Source organism: Eptesicus fuscus, chromosome 17, assembly GCF_027574615.1.
Source record: "Eptesicus fuscus isolate TK198812 chromosome 17, DD_ASM_mEF_20220401, whole genome shotgun sequence".
Classification (NCBI taxonomy): domain Eukaryota; kingdom Metazoa; phylum Chordata; class Mammalia; order Chiroptera; family Vespertilionidae; genus Eptesicus; species Eptesicus fuscus.
The window spans coordinates 52,881,164-52,900,263 of NC_072489.1; the positions used below are offsets into that span (position 1 = coordinate 52,881,164).

Genomic DNA, 19,100 nt, shown 5'->3' on the forward strand with positions numbered 1-19,100 from the left:
ATTTTCATGAAAAACTATGAGTCTTTGTAGAAAAGTTTGCCAATGAATGTGCATTTCCCACTTGTAGTGTTTATGCATATTGATAAAATAAGCCAATATCTAAATTCCAGTGCCAGTTCCTAATGTAATGATGTGGACCCTCATAGGTCAGTCGTCTGACAGCACAGCATTCTGGTTTCTGAAATTTGAGTTTGCGAAAGTAGTAATTCTAATTTTTTGATTTTATAAGAATTGAGTGTACAGTGTGTAAATTAATATTAGCACCCAGTAGCACATGTTTTAAAAATAATCTGTATTCCAGAGTGTATATTACACTTTGTTCTTTATTCCTCTGTGGCTTTTCCGTGGTTGTGGAATGGTATTTCTGTCAGTTTCCATGATGTCAATAACTGTGTGGATTTTGCTTTAATCTGTCCAGCCTTGAACTCTTTATGAAGTGACAATGACCTGAGTGCTCTGGAAGCATGTTTTCGCCTTGGAAAAAAACACAGTTACAGGTTGTAGTCAGACAGATTAATAATGTCAGAGACTTTCGAACGTAAGGATGGGAACAGACTGCATGTAAACAACTTACATTAATTTAATATCAAGCTTTAAGGCGTTTGATAACTTCCACATCTTACAGGAAAAACAACCTAAGTTTTATAGAGACTCCTGATCAAGAATGTGAAAACTCAGCAGCAGAATTGATCTCGCCCATCATTGTGTTTCGTAGTTATTGAAAAGGCTGCAAGGGACAAGTGGAAGTCTGTTCGAAACAACTGCTCTATCTTTTCCCTCCCCATTGTGTCGACAATTTCTGGCAGGAGGGCAAATACCAGCAAGCATGAAATACTCTGTCTGTAGATGCAAAAACTGCTTCCCTCCACTAGCTTTTCATAAGCGTAAAAGTTAACTTCTATTCTTCCCAGACAATTTTCTGAGTGAAAACCAGTTGCCAGCTATTTTAGGAAACTTTATGTAAAGGAAAATGTGCATTGATTGTATTGAGTCAGTCAGAATGGGTTAGGTTACACTGTGGCTGTGAAGCGCCCTGTCACCTTTCGGGTTCTCTGGAAAGCAAACCCCGGGACAGAGTTGGGTGTTTAGGGTGCTGAGTAGGTCCCGGGAAGGGGAAGGAGACGCTGGATTGGCGTGGGTTTATTTTAGGGTTCTGCTTCATTGACGTGTGCCTGTTTTGTGCCAGTGCGATGCCATTTCGAATACTGTAGCTTTGAAAAATAATGTGAAATCAGGGAGCGTGATACTTTCAGCTTTCTTCTACGTTTGCAAGATTGCTTTGTCAATTGGGGGTCTTTTGTGGTTCCATACTAAATATTTCATTTTGATGATTCTGTTTTTAGATATTCTTTCACTGAATATTATATATTCTATTTAAGTTTGTATGCATGAATGTAAAGTTTGATTTAGTGATTTAACTTTCTATTAGTTTTGTCCAGTATTGACATTCATGTATTATTTTATTATATGACCCTTGGTTTATTTGGTAAAAATATGTCATTAAAATTGTTTTCCAATATAAAATATATACCCAATTTCTTACCTTTCATTTTATTTATTATATATTAATTTATTTTTGGGAATTGTAGGCGGAAGTCATTTTTATTTAAGGAATAATGCTAGTTTAATAACTGCTAAATTATAGGTCATGAAAAGTGAATGAGAGGCTTCTTAACTTTAGGTGTTATATCATTAATTTGGCCAGTGATTGTTGTATTTGTCTTAATTTGTTTTTTATTTCATTTTCCTTTTGTTTGTTTCTTTATCTCTTTTATTCTAGCTTGTGATGAATGGAAAATATTACCGAAACCAAATCTTCATAGAGATGTCAACAGATTTGGACACTCTGCAGTTGTCATTAATGGGTAAAAGAAATACATTTATCAGTTATACTATCCCATATTCTGTTATTCTTTAAAAAAAATCATTTGTACTTAATGGCTTTGGATTTTATGTATTCCCTACTGTACCGTGGAGTACCTTTTGGATCATTAACCATATTCTCCATTCCCTTTTGTTTAAATATATTTAAGGAGTAGGGGAGCTGTCAAAGGAAAGGTGCTGAGATAAAACTTCAGATACTTAGAAAAGAGTCATCTTTCCTTTTTTCCCTTTTCCAGGGATCAGATAATGAGTGACTTCCTTCAAAAAGATCAAACTGAATTGATAGAAAGGCTAGTCCCATATTTCTATAGAAGAGAGCAATGATCTTGAAAAGAATTCATTTTAGTTCTGTCATTACTTAATGCATGATTTTTGACATGTTTCTTAACCTCTCTGGACTTTAATATTCTTAAATCCACTGGGAATTTAGACTGGATGATCATTAAGCTACCTTCCTACTAAAGTTAGTATGATTTTTCTATTTCTGTAGCAAAAATTTGGTAATATGGACACAAGTGACAGTAAAAATATGCTAGCTCATTCATTAGCTTAAATATATAATTCATAATGACATGCTTATAAGTTCATTTTATTACCATTTTACTCAAATTATGTAAAAATTCCCCAATGTGATACTAAAAGCAGGTAGAAGTTAACTGCTGTACAATGAAACTGTGCAACTGATATCAGTTGGCTTTCAAAATAGTAATGAAATTCAGAGTGTAAACCTATGACCTCTAGGCTTTTCTGTTGAAAAATTGTTTCGTTGATTTCTATTTTACGTCTCTTAAATAGTAAAAGGTCTTTTTGAAGCATTTTAAAAGAATACAAAAGAAATGAAATGAAAATACTGTTGTGAGGGACTGCAGAACTTCCTTGGCATTGGTACTTACTAATTCAGTAGTTGTTTGGGATTTTCCTTCTAAATTGAAATTGTGAAAAGTTTTCTTGATTATTGATTTTAGGGAGGGAGCAAAGAAGGGAGAGAAAGAGAGAGAGAGAGAGAGATCAATTTTTGTTGCTTCACCAATTTATACATTTGTTGTTTGACTCTTGTACGTGCCCTGACGGAGGGTTGATCCAATAACCCTGTTCTTTCAGGATGATGCTCTTAACCCACTTGGCTTCCTACTCTTGCTTTTTTTTTTGGGACTTTATAAGGGGATTGTAAAACACTAAAATAAGATCTCCTTATCTAATTTCTAAATTTTATGTATTTAAAAATTATAATTTTAGATGGCAATTCTAAAGTACTTTATTATCTATATACTAGAGGCCCAGTGCATGAAATTTGTGCTCGGGGTGTGTGTGTGTGTGTGTGTGTGTGTGTGTGTGTGTGTATGTGTGTGTGTCCCTCAGCCCAGCCTACATCCTTTCGTAATCTGGGGCCCCACGGGGGATGTCGGGCCTAAACCATCAGTTGGACATCCCCCTCGCAATCTGGGACGCTGCATGCACCAGGGACCATACTTTTCATACAGGTGAAAGGCATCTTGCTGTTGTATGGGCAGCTACATTTTTTTGCCCTGATTATAAAAGTAGTATATAACATGATCATTCTGAGGCAGTAGTACCATTTTTCCCATCTATGGGTGGAAAAACTGAAGCAGAGAGAAGTTAAGTAATTGGCTTTGTCACACAGTTATAAGTGTCAGAATCAGGGCTGACCACAAAATGTGCAAGCCAGAGTCCATGCATGTCATTGCTGCATCATCCTGTTGTTTTCAGTGTTAGAGTAGCCTTGCCAGGTTTTAATTTTTAAATCTAAGAGGTATTCCCAGTTTATAGGGTAGGGTCTCTAGGTCTGGCCAGCGATCAGGGCCATCTGCGGGGCAACCGGCAGGCGGGGCGATCAGGGGGCCACTGCTGGCACCCGCCTTTACTGGTGGCCTGGCGCCACCCACTGGTCGGCCCTGTCCCCCATTGCCACTGCCTCCCTCTGGGAGGTGGGGGAGACGTTCAACACAGGAGCTGTCCCTGACCAGGGAGCGTCTGCCCCCTGGCGTCATAGCGACCGGTCATTCTGCCAGTCGTTTCACCCTGTGGTCGCTTTGCATATTAGGCTTTTATTATATAGGATTGTGGTTATCTATTTAAAAAAAATAGTCTCCTATCTTGATAAAATAATGTTCAATGTATATATAAATTTATTTATAAAACTAGTACATTAAACAGTGAATTTTGTTAACATTGCTTCTTTAAGATTCTTGTTTTGTTTTTATTAGGTCCATGTATATATTTGGAGGATTTTCCAGTGTACTCCTTAATGATATCCTTGTATACAAGCCTCCAAATTGCAAGGCTTTTAGAAATGAAGAACTTTGTAAAAATGCTGGTCCAGGGATAAAATGTATTTGGAATAAAAGTTATTGTGAATCTTGGGAATCTGGGAATACGAATAATATTCTTAGAGCAAAGTGCCCTCCTAAAACAGGTAAATGTTGTTTTTTTCCTTTCCTTTCCCCAGTCTCTGGCACGAACTTCTCCACTTGCCTAGAAGCAGAAGTGTAAGAAGTACCTTAGAAGCTTTCAGATATAAAAAATGGATAATCCTCTGATTATGAATCTAATGTTTGAACTAGACAGCAATTAATAATTTAATATCTTTATTAGCTATCTTTAGTTTTCTTTTGAAAATTCTGCATATAATATTACATTTCAATATTTTATATATAATATGATCTTATATATGAATTATTTTCCTATGTAAGTAAAAAATGATTTCAAATAATCCTTTCTAGGAAATACTGTGTGCTTCAAAGAAATAAAATGAAGTAATTTATTATGCATTTGCTATTGTTTTTTCTTCCTGAATTATTGCCATGCCAGATTATGAAGTTAAATTTTTTTCTTTAGTTTTGATGATAAATGTTCCAGTTTAACATTTTGTATAAAATTTTGAATAAATAAATCTAACTTATGAAAAATTACTAGTAAATATTTATAAATGACCAGGATAAAAATTGTTCAGTTTTCTTTAAATGGGTGAGTTTTGTACATTTGCAATGCTACTATTAACAAATGTATTTTCAAATTTTGCTAATCTTTAACTCAGATGTCTCCAAATATCTTTATGAAGAATGATAAACAGTATTTGTTGTAGTGTTTTCTTTTTTATCCATAATAATATATTTTGCTCACTAAATTACCCGTGAGTCTTTTCTCCCTCCTCCATAATGTATACATTTTAAATGGCTGTAGGATCCTGGTAGATTCAGTAATTAAGATGAGGGCAGGAGGTATATAAACCCTGTAACAATTAATTAACTACAAAGTTGACTTCATATTGAACTTTTTTTTATATTGATGGTCATATTTACGGTTTAAAAATGTCTTAATGGTTCTTGAACAGATGTTAAAAATGTGTGAATCGAGACGTGTGACATTTTCTTTTTTTCATCCTGATGTGTTTCTGTCTCCCGCTTGTGTTGTAGCTGCTCCTGAGGACAGGTGTTACAGATACGCAGACTGCGCCAGCTGCACTGCCAATACCAACGGGTGTCAGTGGTGTGATGACAAGAAGTGCATTTCAGCCCACAGCAACTGCAGTGTGGTCAGTACTTACGGGTGACGTCGGTAACGGTGCTGCTTTAAAATCATTCGCTTCCGTCTATTCGCACTGTAAAACAATCACTTTACTCATTGAGGCACTTGGAAACACATAGGGAATCGCTCTCAGGATGCTGTCAGTTCACTCTGTAGTTTGTTGCTCGGCGTTGTCAGTGTAGAGTCCATTTTAAATTCAATCACTTGCTTCTTCTCATGGATGAGACTGGGAAAATTCTTACAAAGCTGATTAAAAAAGGACTATTAAGTACAAACGCTGTCTTTTGTGATGGAAATAGGATTATATAAGCAAGTAATTATCTGAAATAATTTCCAGAAGGTTCTTGCAGATACGCATTAACAGTGGTAAGGGATAGTGTTTTGTTGATGCACTTTGTGTGGAAGTTTAACCTGGGGTATTGACAGTGGCTGTTTGCCTTTCATCTGTTTTGAGATCAGTGGTTCTCAGCCAGAGGCAGTTTGTACTCCAAGGGCCATTGGCAGTGTGTGTAGACAGGTTGGGTTGTTACGAGTTCACTGAGGCTGCTACTGGCATCTGTTAGGCAGAAACCAGGGATGCTGCTAAATGCCCTACAATGCATGAACAGACCTTCTGCAAAATAGTTTTCTGGCTCAAAATGTCAATAGTGATGGGATTGGGAAATCCTACTGTAGGTAGACTATGGAAAAAAATCAAAAAGTAATATTTATGGCAGATGAAAATTGATTAAGTGCAGCAAAAATTTACCTTTTAAGTGGGTAGTAAAAAATACCCCATTTTTTAGATATCAGCAAATTGAAAGAAAATGTAAAAGAATTAAAAAGTGTATTTAATAGGATTAAAGTTTCCCAAATTGGGCTGTAGCTTAAATCACTAAATAATGTGCATACAGATTTTCAATAAAATATATATTATTTTTTTCTGAATTTTTATTAATCAACAAAAGTATCAACTTGTTTTTATAGAAAGCAGGTAGTGGTAAAAGATAAAGAAAAGAGAGTTTGAAAACTAAATAAAAACTTCTGTATCATCTATAATTTTTCTCCAGTACCAATCAGATTTTAAAACATTAAGTTTTATGATTCTATTCTACAATATTATTCAAAACTTAAAATGGAGGAAAATTTTCAGTTATTGACTCTTCGGGTTGAATCCTTTTGCTTTCATACAGGATGGGGCAAAAGTTGGTTTACAGTTGTGGGTATGTGAAACATGGAGTTTATTCTTGTATTATTTATTAATTATTGTATTATTTTCTATACAAACAACTTTACACTGACTTTTGTCCCACCCTGCATACATTCCATGATGTAAGTTTTTAAAATAACAATACATACTTCAATTTTATTTGTTTAATGTTAATATGACATGACTCTGAAAATTTGAATTACTTTTTTTTATACTTGGATTAATATTCACCTAATGATTTATTTCAGTGACTCATGTGGAAATACAAGTCAAGCATAAGGGACTAAATTGGAGAATGTTATTAGATAAAAATTGCGAGCAGATTTTATTTATAGCTTTGTTGAATAAACCTGAGTTAATTTGTATTTAGACATGAACACTAAGTGAAAATGCGCATATCTAAAAATTTTGTTATATAAATTGCTGTCAAGAATATTCATTTTATAAAGTGTTTTTTTTCTTTATGTTTTATTTTTGATAATAATGCGTTAACAAGGAAAGCAATGGGTGAGGTAGTGTAAGTGAGCAGATGGTCCTCACTTGTAATTTAGACTTTGATGTGATATGTCTTTTAGACAGTTTTATCACAACGTCTGGTGATAAAGTTAAACCAAATGCTAATGAGTACAGAAAGGTCTATGAGATTTTAGTGTAAATGATGTATATTGAAATTCTACTTCATTATTTAATCATATTTACTGCAAGTTGCATATATTATGCTCTAATAGTTCAGATAGCCTGCTTACATCTCACATATTTTCACTTTGAATTTACATTATGTTAGAGTGAAGATCAATATAGTAGTGGTTAGTCCTCATAGTCTGGTTTATAATGTATGTACATCTGCATTAGATCCAAAAAATGTCAGCCATGTTTCAGAATAACAGGCAACCTCCTTCCATAATTGATTAAATTGGTGCTGTGTGTAACTGAAATGTAGTTTTATCTATTGTACTGGTTCAGTGCCAAGAAATGACTATATTGTTGTTAATGAAGAGCAGTATAGTTACTTGGATGGTGACTCTAATTATACCATTGATATTCTAAGGGCAGCCTTAATCTGTTATTCTTTCTCTTATTCTAAAATGTTCTTTAGCTATTCTCTTGTCATTTTTATAGGAAATTCTATTTGTCAGAATATTCAGGTAAATTTATTTTGCTTCAATTAGGGGGCAAATGTTTGGAACTATAATGATCATATAAACCAACACTAAGATCTGTATATTTATGAAAACAAAAAAGGTATGAATTAGAGTAAATGACAAGACAGTTAATATGTTTCTAATGAAAATATGATGGTTGAGTAAAAGTCACAAAGTCATTTGAGATTTTAAAAATTGTATCTTTTGTTCTATTTTTAGGATGAATAAAGATAAAAACGAGTTTCTATGTACTTTTTATGTTACCTTATAGTATATGTAATTTGCTCTGAAGGAATTAACATCTTTGGAATGGAGATGACTGCCATGTGTTTTATGTAGGAAAGTATAGTCGCTTATAAATAAATATTTGGTGGGTTGATATTTAAAGTATGTAAGAGGTTGGAAATTGCTTTTATTGTTTTTATATGTGGGATAGTTATAATTAAATTTTAACTGTTAACTTCACGGCTGAAAAGAAATATTTAGCTTCCTTTATGAGAAAGCCTGAGGCACGCATTTGTACCCACAGAGGAAAACAAAAGTAGAAATGGGACCAGGAGGTAGCAGTAAGTGCTTTCTGAGTTTTTCTCAAAGAAGAGTTACAGGAAGAGTTAAACTAAAAATGTAGTGTCTGATTTTCACCAGGTCGGTGTTATCATAGATGTTGGTAGTATGTGAACGTCCTGAATCTTGGTGTATGTAGGGAGCTACCACTGAAGTTCTCATGTTGCCTGGTTTGTTTTCTTCTTTAACCTTTAACCTTTTAGTGCTGGAATTAGTTGAAATACGATCACATTCTATAGTAGGATTGATCACAACGTGACTTTTGCAGGTTGTTTGCCGCCTGGATAAAGGCAATGTGACTAATACAGGAGAAACATCAGTGAACCAAAACCAGTGTTTAGGCCTGTGGAAGTAAAATTAGGTTGTTGTTGAGATAATAATTTATCTTTTAAAATTGTACTGAATTCTAATAAAGCATCTCTCAAGTTTTACTACTTATCATTTCTACTTCTTTCCCAGGGATTTGCATGATAGTTTTATTATGACTTAGAATTCTTTCATGTGATCATTAAGAGAAATGACTTTGTGTATTGACCTTATTTATTGAATTGGAAGCCTGTTATCAAATTCAACAGAAAATGTTTTCATTAGATGGTTTCTGTTTCAAATTATGTAATTTGCCACATTTTTTTTTTCCAATAAGCACTCTTCCAATTCCAAGAACTGTGGTTTAAATAAATAATTAAATAAATAGAGATTCTGATGAAGTAGAACAGGAGTCAGGAGTCAGAAATTTGTACTTTAAAGTTCATCAGGTAATTTATACACACTGAGGTTTAAGAATCATTGCTGTACAAAGGTGAAAAATAACGTTTTATCTTTTAACTTTCTAGTCTGTGAAAAACTACACCAAGTGCCATGTGAGAAATGAGCAGATTTGTAACAAACTTACCAGCTGTAAAAGCTGTTCACTAAACTTGAATTGCCAGTGGGATCAGAGACAACAGGAATGCCAGGCTTTACCAGGTGAAATTTCCAGTTTGGTAAATGAGTTTACAGTCCACAGATGAGTAACATTATAGTAAAGAGCTTCGAGTAAGAACATTCCATTTTCTAAAATTAAATCAGTAGCACATAAGCAATAATATTGGAGTAGTAATAGCATTGTTTCTACAAGAATATTTGTACATTTGCTTCCAATTCTTTTAAGATGTTTAATATTTCTTGTATTATTTTTATACCATTGACTTGATCAGAATTCTCTTCCAGTTTTGAAAATTTATATCTTAGCATAGAAAATAATAAGCACTGCTATTGATTGGCAAATTTGAACAAATGATATTTTGACATATTTGATTTGTTTTTTGCCATTTTAAAAAAAATTCTGGGAACTATATTTTTACTAACTGCTTTTTTATTATAAATTGTAACATTTATAATAAGTATGTGATTTTAAGTTGTACAAATGGCAGCAAAGCTTATTTTAAAAATCAATTTCAACTTATTTTTTTACAGTTAACACTCTTCTTAATAGACCCCCAACTATGATTCTTTTTAAATATACAAGAGAAGATCAGAAAATTAAAAATTAATATAGGTATTTAACCAGTTTCATGTTCTTGTTATACAGATGAACTGCGACACGCACACTGGTTCAGTGACTTGCTCAGAGTTGCATGTCTATAAAGGCAGAAGTAACTATTAACTGTGTTTTCTTATTGGTTCAATATTTTGCCTTTCCCAATCCATGCTTTTTATTTATTTTTTTTATAAAAATTTTCTGAACCTATTCAATTTTAAAACGTATTGGAAAATTCCATCCCAGGATGCATGTCTTTCTTACAAGTTCATGTAATTAAGTAAAAATTAGATTGCTTTAAAAGTACCATTGAGATGTTGGAATGTTTGTTTATTCAAATTTTAAATGTTGTTTACATACTGCCCTGTAGTGTTTTTAAATAGTGATATATTTATGTGTGTTCACTTTGAGAAAATTAGAGAGTAGGAATGCACTGGGCAGGATTTGAGAAGCAGTAGTGAGATGACACTAAACTTGAAAGTAATATTGATTTCTAAGTGTTAAACTCTAAAATCGACATACAGATCAATAAAAATACTTTAAAAGTTTCTTTAAGAAGACCGAGTAAATCCTGGGCCAAAATCCTATTTGACTGAAAGGAATGTGTGTACTTAAAGGAAGATCGCTTCAATGAGAAAGGGATTTGGTTATCTGGAGATTTTCAAAAACAATAGCAAAGTTCTATTCTGTAGTCCCTACATACTCACTGCCCAGGAAAAGGCTTTGGTTTGGTGTAAGGGCTCCACTTGACCAGGCTAATATTTTGAAGAATAGTAAATACAGTACAATAAATACAATGAAGTATTCGATTATACACTAACTTCCTTGTTCTGTGTTCATATTTACTGAGCAATCAAGTGGGTATATATACAGTGTGCTTTCCCCCCACTCATCTCCAGGAAGTGAATCCTAAATGGAGGGCCCAGGCTATAGCAGTTGCACTCTTTCATGAAAATTTGTGAATTGCATTTTTTAAATTGATCTCATGTGAACGTGGCAATTTGAATTTATCTCACTAAACTCATTGACCAAATAAACTGCTATCCCTTTAACTCTAAAGCTGAGTTGATGCTCAATACTACAAAAGCCTTAGTTGAGCCTCAAAGGCCCATGCTTTGTTTTCACTTGTGTAGTTTGTCAATCAGGTATTTTTGGCCTCAAGAATAAAAGGGGGTGGGGACTGGCAAAAAATATCTAAACCCTTCCTTGATTCAGTAAAAAAGCCATAATTTAACTTTTAAACTGTTTCCGTAATGTTATTTGGGACTGCAGATTCTAGAACACAGGAAGATTGCTGTATATGTAGCCTGAAAATGAAACAAAAGGTGTTTTACACAGTTACTAAGTGATAATTACAGTTTATTGAGGGGTTACTATGTTCCAGGCACTATGTTTTATTCATGGTACCCAAATTACTAGAACAGAAGTTATTAAAGAACAGAGTATTCTGTTCATGGACCCTTTTAGCATGTCCATGAGGTCAAAATGATATTAAGATATTATTTGCATTTTAAATTCTCATGCATGCATTTAGTATGGAGTTTTCCAAAGCTATGCAATATATGATTTCAATAGATTGAATGTAGAAGCAGATGTGAGAAAACAGTTATATTAAACCACCATTAAAGAGATTTGCAGAAATGTAAAACGATGCTACACTTTTCCCTATATTGTTTTGAAGACTATAATTAAAAAATTAAATATATTATTTATTTAAAGGTGTAATATTTCTCCTGAACATTTTATAGGGAAAATTTCAACTATATAGAAAAATGGAAGGAATATTAGAGAGGACACCCAGTACCCTCACCCTAGATTCTGCAATGAATGTTTTAAAAAGCTCTGCTTAATCCCTGATCGCTCTGTCTACTCATCCCTCTATTTATCAGTACATCTTAATTTTTTGATGCCAGGGCCCTAATTTGAACTCTCAGCCTCTCTTTCTCAGGGAGAGAATTTGATAATATACCTCCTTTAGGCCTGAATATGTTATAAGGGGCAAAACACCCTAGAAGCTGGATGTATTTGTAATGAATTTTATTTTGTTTGTTTTTTAAAAACATTTTCAATTACAGTTTACTGTCAGTGTTATTCTGTTAGTTTCATGTGTACAGACAGCATAGTGGCTAGGCAGTCATGTACTGCACGGAGCCCTCCCCCTGATATTTCAGGTACCCGCCTGGCCCCGTATGTAACTATTACATAACTATGACTGTTCCTGTGCTGTCTTTACATCTCTGGGACTATTCTGTTGACTACCAATTTGTACTTCTTGAGCCCTTCACCCTTTCACCTAGTTACCCAAACCCACTACCCTCTGTCCAACTGCCAGTCTGAATTTTAAATTATAATTTTAAATAAAACAATTATATCTTGAAATGATTAGCTTTAATTTTTCATATGGTCAAAACCAATACATACAAAATGAGGAAAGACAATATCAGTGGAGTCCTCCAGAGTTACTGAACCAAAATGTTTGAGAACAGCAGCTTTAGAAAAATCTCTAATGGCTGCACTAATGCATCCAAGGCCGAAAGGGCTGGAGGCACAGAGCTACTTAATGTGATATGGAAACTAAAATGTAGTCAGACTTTATAGATCAGGGTGTTAAGGAAATACCATGTTAATTAGTGCACACTAGTGCATACCTTTGTATTTATGAAGCTGTGTTTTATTTTTATTTGTTTATTTTTTAGTCCTCACCCCAGGATATTTTTCCATTGATTTTTAGAGAAAATGGAAGAGAGAAGGAAAGACAGAAATATCGATGTGAGAGAAATACATCGATTGGTTGCCTCCTGCATGAGCCGTGACTAGGGCCCAGGCCGGGGAGGAACCTGCAACCGAGGTACATGTCCCTGACTGGAATCGAAGCCAGGACCCTTCGGTCCACAGGCTGACGCTCTATCCACTGAGCCAAACCAGCCAGGGCATGAATCTGTGATTTAGAAAATTGGTGTACTGTTTTAAGTTTAGTTTGAATTCTAAGGATAAACCACTATTACTGAATACTGTGTTTAAACTTTAGAAAGACCCGAATAGCTGTGTAAAAAGAAATATTAAAAAGCAGATTATAGCATCTTATAGAAATATAATGAAATGAGCATTTTCTCCCCATAATTATAATTAAAGAATTTAAGAACCAAGTCACAGTAATATACCTGGACTATGGAAATTAGATTGGGAAGACAATTAGCTACAGTTATAGGAATAACTTTCAAATTGCTTTGTTATATGCTATTTATTTTTTTATTTGAGTGATCTTGTATTTCATAAATTGGACATTAGGATATAAATATAGTAACATAGTAGTCATTTTGCTTGTTAGATACCATATGCCAATACACTAGACTTACAGAGAAAAATTAGCAAATAGTCAACCTATTTTAACAGATGTTATAGAGCCATACCTTATCTTTTGTTTAAAATTGAAGAAAAAATTAGGATCTTCTGTTCCCATTATGTACTAATCTATTAGACAGATTTTGTTCAATATATTCACATATTTAAATATTTTATTGTTAAGGTTATTTAAATACAGAAAATTCTGTTTAGAATTTTGAAATAAATGAAAAAATGCACATGCTTTTTGGTAATCTAAAATTAAGATGTAATTTTTTTCTAGCTCATCTTTGTGGAGAAGGATGGAATCATATTGGGGATGCTTGTCTCAGAATCAATACCAGCAGAGAAAGCTACGATAATGCAAAACTTTATTGCTATAATCTTAGCGGAAACCTTGCTTCATTAACGTCTTCAAAAGAAGTAGAATTTGTTCTGGATGAGATACAAAAATATATGCAGCAGGTAACAGCTATACTTATTTTTATTATGGAAATATGCTGATAATACTATAATTATTGGCAATGAATAGCTGTGTAAAATAAATATCAAATAAATCGATTGTAATTTAAGGCATTACTTTTACTAAATCTTGGAAGTAAACGTGGAACTGATTTCAAAAGTGAACTGGTAGAGGACTCATTCGGTATGTGTATTTAGTAGTAAGGTTTTCTATATTACTCATCTCATATTCTGTACAATAAACCAATGCATTATCTTATGAAGAACTCATATGACTGAATATACTGAAAAACAGGGCATATAATATAATAATTTATTTTGAAGTATTATTTCATAACTTGAAAAACCCCTCTTAATAAAAACACTAGACCAACACATTGGCTACATTTGTATATATGCATATTTTGTGCATGTGTATGTGTGTGTGCGCACTGTGAGTTAAGTTTTTGAATTATGCTATTTTTCTACATATAGACTTGCTTGAAATAATACACTAATGGTTAATAGGACTAAAATCAATATTTAAAATATGTGGAAGATAGTGAAAACAGTTTCAATTTTCAAGAGAATTTATGGAAAATATTTCCATACAAGATGGAATATGGTATCAAAAAATAATTTTATAAGAAACTAGAGGCCCGGTGCACGAAATTCATGCACGGGGTGGGGTGTGTGTGTGTTGTCCCTCAGCCCAGCCTGCACCCTCTCCAATCTGGGACCCCTCGAGGGATGTCCGACTGCCCGTGTAGGCCCGATCTCACAATCCAGGACTGCTGGCTCCCAACTGCTCGCCTGCCTGCCTTCTTGATTGACCCTAACCGCTTCTGCCTGTCAGCCTGATCACCCCCTAACCACTCCCCTGCCAGCCTGATTGATGCCTAACTGCTCCCCTGCCAGCCTGTTTGCCCCTAACTGCCCTCCCCTGCAAGCCTGGTCCCCCCCAACTGCTCTCCCTGCAGGCCTGGGGACCTCCTCCCCCAACTGTTCTTCCCTACAGGCCCGGTCACCTCCAACTTCCCTCCTCTGCCAGCCTGGTCACCCCTAACTGCCCTCCCCTGCAGGCCTGATCTCCCCCAACTGCCCTCCCTTGCAGGCCTGGTCCCTCCCAACTGCCCTCCCCTGCTGGCCTGATCGCCCACAACTGCCCTCCATTGCAGGCCTGGTCCCTCCCAACTGTCCTCCCCTGCTGGCCATCTTGTGGTGGCCATCTTGTGTCCACATGGGGGCAGGATCTTTGACCACATGGGGGCAGCCATCTTGTGTGTTGGAGTGATGGTCAATTTGCATATTACTCTTTATTAGACAGGATAGAAGCCTGGTGCATGGGTGGGGGCCAGCTGGTTTGCCCTGAAGGGTGTCCCAGATCAGGGTGGGGATTCCCTTGGGGCGTGGGGTGGCCTGGGCAAGGGGCCTGTGGTGGTTTGCAGGCCGGCCACACCCCCCGGCGACCCAAGCAGAGGCCCTGGTATCTGAGACTTATTTATCTTCTATAATTGAAACTTTGTAGCCTTGAGTGGAGGCCTGGGCCCGCCAGGGTGTGCGGAAAGCTTGGCTTCCTCCACTGCCTGGGAAACCCAAGCCTCCTGCTCGCTCCGTGGCTGCAGCCATCTTGGTTGGGATTAATTTGTATACTCACTCCTGATTGGCTGATGGGCGTAGCTTGTGGGTGTAGCAGAGTGATGGTTAATTTGCATATTACTCTTTTATTAGATAGGATTTCCAAGAAGAATTGACTCTATTTTCTCTTCTTGGGTTATTAACGTATACTCAATTCCTAAGAACATTAATAAAAAATTTGGAAATAATTTATCAAATCTGTTTTGAAATAACCTTATAGTTCATGTATTTACTTGAAATGCTTTGAGGGCATTTTAAAAACTGAGGTCTAATTGACATATAACATATTAGTTTCAGATGTACAACATGATGATTCATTATTAGTGTATATTGTGAAAATGATCACCTCAACAAATCTAGTTAATATCTATCACTATACCTAGTTACAAAAATTTTTTTCTTATAATGAGTTTTAAGATATACTCCCTCGAAAGCTTTCAAATATGCAGTACAGTATTATTAACTATAGTCACCATGCTGTATATTATAACTCCATGATTTGTTTTATAACTAACTGTTTGCACCTTTTGACCCCTTCACCCATTTTCCCCCCCACCCTCAGCCCCTGCCTCTGGCAACCACCAGTCTCTTTGTTCTCTGTATCTATGAGCTTGTTGTTTTTTTAAGATTCCACATATAAGTGAGATCAGATGGTATTTGTCCTTCTTTGTCTGACTTATTTTACTTTAAAATAATTGACTAAATCCACTTTGTTTGAGAAATACCAGTCTTATGGCTGAAGGATAAGATGTATAGGAGAGGAAGGGTGTATGCCACGTAGGAGAGATGTTTTGATTGATTGATTGATTTTTCTTCTGACATATTTTTAATTTTTATTTTTCAAAGGTACCATTTTAAAATGCTTTAACTTATCAAGGAATACTCTCTCATACTATGAAATAATCTCTTTGCAGTCCACCTCTTCTCAGTCTGCACCTTCTCAGACTGCATCCTTCAGTCATGTTTCCCAAGTATTTATACGCATAAGTGGAAACAAAATTATAGTTTTGTTTTTATGAGTATTCTTTTACTCAAATGGTACAGTGTAAATATTGTTCTTTAGTTTGTTTTCCTTAAAACATGTCTCTGGAAAGCTTTTCATTATATTTTATTTTTTTAACTTTATTTTTATTGTCGACACTATTACAGATGTTCCCCATTCCCTTTTGTTTATCTCCACCCATTGCCCACCTCCTTCTCCTCTAGCCATCACCTCACTGTTGTCTGTGTCCATGGGTTATGCATATATGTTCTTTGGCTAATCTCTTCACCTTTTTTCATCCAGTCTCCCCCCCCCCCACCCCCCACCCCTGTCCCGACAGCTGTCAGTCTGTTCAGAAAAATGTAACAAGGTATATTTATAAAGTTTCATTTTTAGTCATATGGGTCATCCAGCATAAGATCTGTTAATATGCTTGAGAAACCAGAGCTTCATATCTTAAATCATAAAATTCAGAGACCCTTTGGAAAGTAGTCCTACTGAATATGTATTATCTATATAGACCTTATTATTGGCAAATACACATTCTTTGAATTATAGCAAATACTAGTATTTGGCATTAACACTCTTGCCTTTTTCCTTGTTTATAAAATATTATTTTTATCTCTGACATTATAACCTCGAAGTGTGCTATTTTAGAAGTGGCATATTTCAGGGATACTTGTTTTAATTGTTATATTTTCTTGCTTATTATTGAAAGTCATAAAGATTGGGCTATTATTTTGGAGGTGTGATGTACTTAGATTCATAGTTTGTGGACTAGCATTCCCTGCAAATGAAGAATGTTCTGTTTCGTTAGAAAGCCAAGCTTTAGCAAAAATTTAAAGGTGGGAACTTCTGCAAGGTGACATTCCATTAAGCATATCTTTATAGAAAATGAATTACATCCTGAGTCATTGCAGTTGTATAAACTGGAGATAACCCTACCTTAGCGAATAAAGATCAACAAATTCATGCACTTTAAAGAGATATCCTGGGTCAGATGATCATTTACTTATCGGAAATGGCTAATGAAATGTTGCCGTGATTTATGGTGTGCTGTTGTAAATTTTCTCAATATAGTAATTTATCTTTCATTTTCAACTGCCTCTGCAGTTCATTTACTGGGTAATAGTTACTTCAAATGTTTTATCAACTGCTTCATTTTTCTGTTCTTCTCTTCCTTGAAGATTCTTATCATGATGAGTTAGGGAGTAATACTTCATTTTAAATGACTTGTCTCTACTATGGGTAGTTCAGAAATATAGGCAGAGTAGCTGTAAAGGGAAGCACAATCATTAATCTGAAATATCTATGTTGGATTGACTCCTGATGTTATTATCAAGAACTGTAAAAATGTTATAGCTTTTTTGTTATAAAAGTATCTTTTAGATTAATGTATGAAATATATGAGGATCACAGGCATAGCAGCATGTGTATATTTATAATTAGAAACATTATTTATTAAGTATTCTCAGTGTCTCAGAAATTGGCTGGTGGAAAAGAACTATCTCTGTTCTAATGAACTTTGTTTAGCAAAATTTATTGACTACCTACTATGTGTACAGTACTCTACTGTCATAGTGAATAAACATATTTTAATTTTATTTAAGAAATATTTGTTGAGTTTTAACTATGTGAAGTTCATTAAATTTTATTTTAAAGTGTATTTATACACTTGACAATTTCCAGGCCTATGACCATCTTTATAAGCAATGTATTTAAAATGCATACTAGATATATATCTCTTACTTATATTTTGTTAAATAATTAAATGGAGACACAGTCCATAATTTTTAAAAAAAGGATGATACAGAGTTTTGAAACATAACATTGTAACATAATATTATTAGCTTTGTAACTTAGAAAATATACTGTCGTCTAATTAAAGTAGAAGTGTTTAAGAATGATGTTAAGAAGTTAATAGGATGGGAGTTTTCAGTGCTCATCCCCTCACAGAGACATGATTTCAACAACCATCTATATACAAAAATATAGCTTTACAAGGGTAAGGCTGGTCTACATATTTTCAAATGTAGTTTTTAATGACAATATACTATTTTCTAAGGAATAGGATAGTATTTTTACATCTAACTTTTTAATGCCCTTCTTGCTATTGTTTACAGAAAGTATCACCTTGGGTTGGCTTGCGCAAGATCAACATATCCTACTGGGGCTGGGAAGACATGTCTCCCTTTACAAACACAACACTGCAGTGGCTTCCTGGTGAGCCCAACGATTCTGGGTTCTGTGCATACCTAGAGAGGGCTGCAGTGGCGGGCTTAAAAGCTAACCCTTGTACATCTATGGCAGATGGCCTTGTCTGTGAAAAACCTGTTGGTAAGTAGTCCAGTAGACTTGTATTTCTTTAAAACATGGTCCCAACTCTCTTTCCACCATCCCTTCCAGAGTGTGATGGTTTGTGGGCCTGTAGTAACCTTGGCCATCTTCTCATGATGCTGATTCCCATGTAGATTTTGAAATTTATCCACATTCCTCACTTATTGCCGTGACCTTAGCATTAACTTGTGAAAAGAATACATTTTATTGTCTAAGAGAGTCTTTACTTTTTTGGTTGAAATCGTGAGATTATGAACATATGGTTATAGTTGATTATAGTATACTAAGAATCTATTCTTAATGTGTTAATAATATCTTTTACTTTTATAATAATAACCTTTGGAAGAAAGATTTGTCTTTAAGATTAACAACTAATTTAGAAACACTTTAATCTTGCATATCTAATATTTCAGTTGAAAAGTAAAAAGAGACATTTTTGTTACATATTGTGGAATGGATTTTGTTAAGTGAAGTAAGAAAAGAATATTAAATTATTTTCTCTTTTTAAAGATTGTA

At 34.7% G+C, this 19,100-nt stretch overlaps 1 protein-coding gene across 1 annotated transcript in view; it reads left to right on the top strand.

Moving 5' to 3' along the window:
• The window catches only part of ATRNL1 (attractin like 1), a 449,173-nt gene that overhangs the window by 81,410 nt on the left and 348,663 nt on the right, over positions 1-19,100 (top strand). Inside the window, exons 11-16 of the mRNA XM_054728743.1 lie at positions 1,781-1,865; positions 4,110-4,318; positions 5,319-5,437; positions 9,159-9,291; positions 13,470-13,651; positions 18,371-18,584. Of these exons, the coding sequence (XP_054584718.1) occupies positions 1,781-1,865; positions 4,110-4,318; positions 5,319-5,437; positions 9,159-9,291; positions 13,470-13,651; positions 18,371-18,584 (942 nt within the window). The remainder of the gene's footprint in view (positions 1-1,780; positions 1,866-4,109; positions 4,319-5,318; positions 5,438-9,158; positions 9,292-13,469; positions 13,652-18,370; positions 18,585-19,100) is intronic.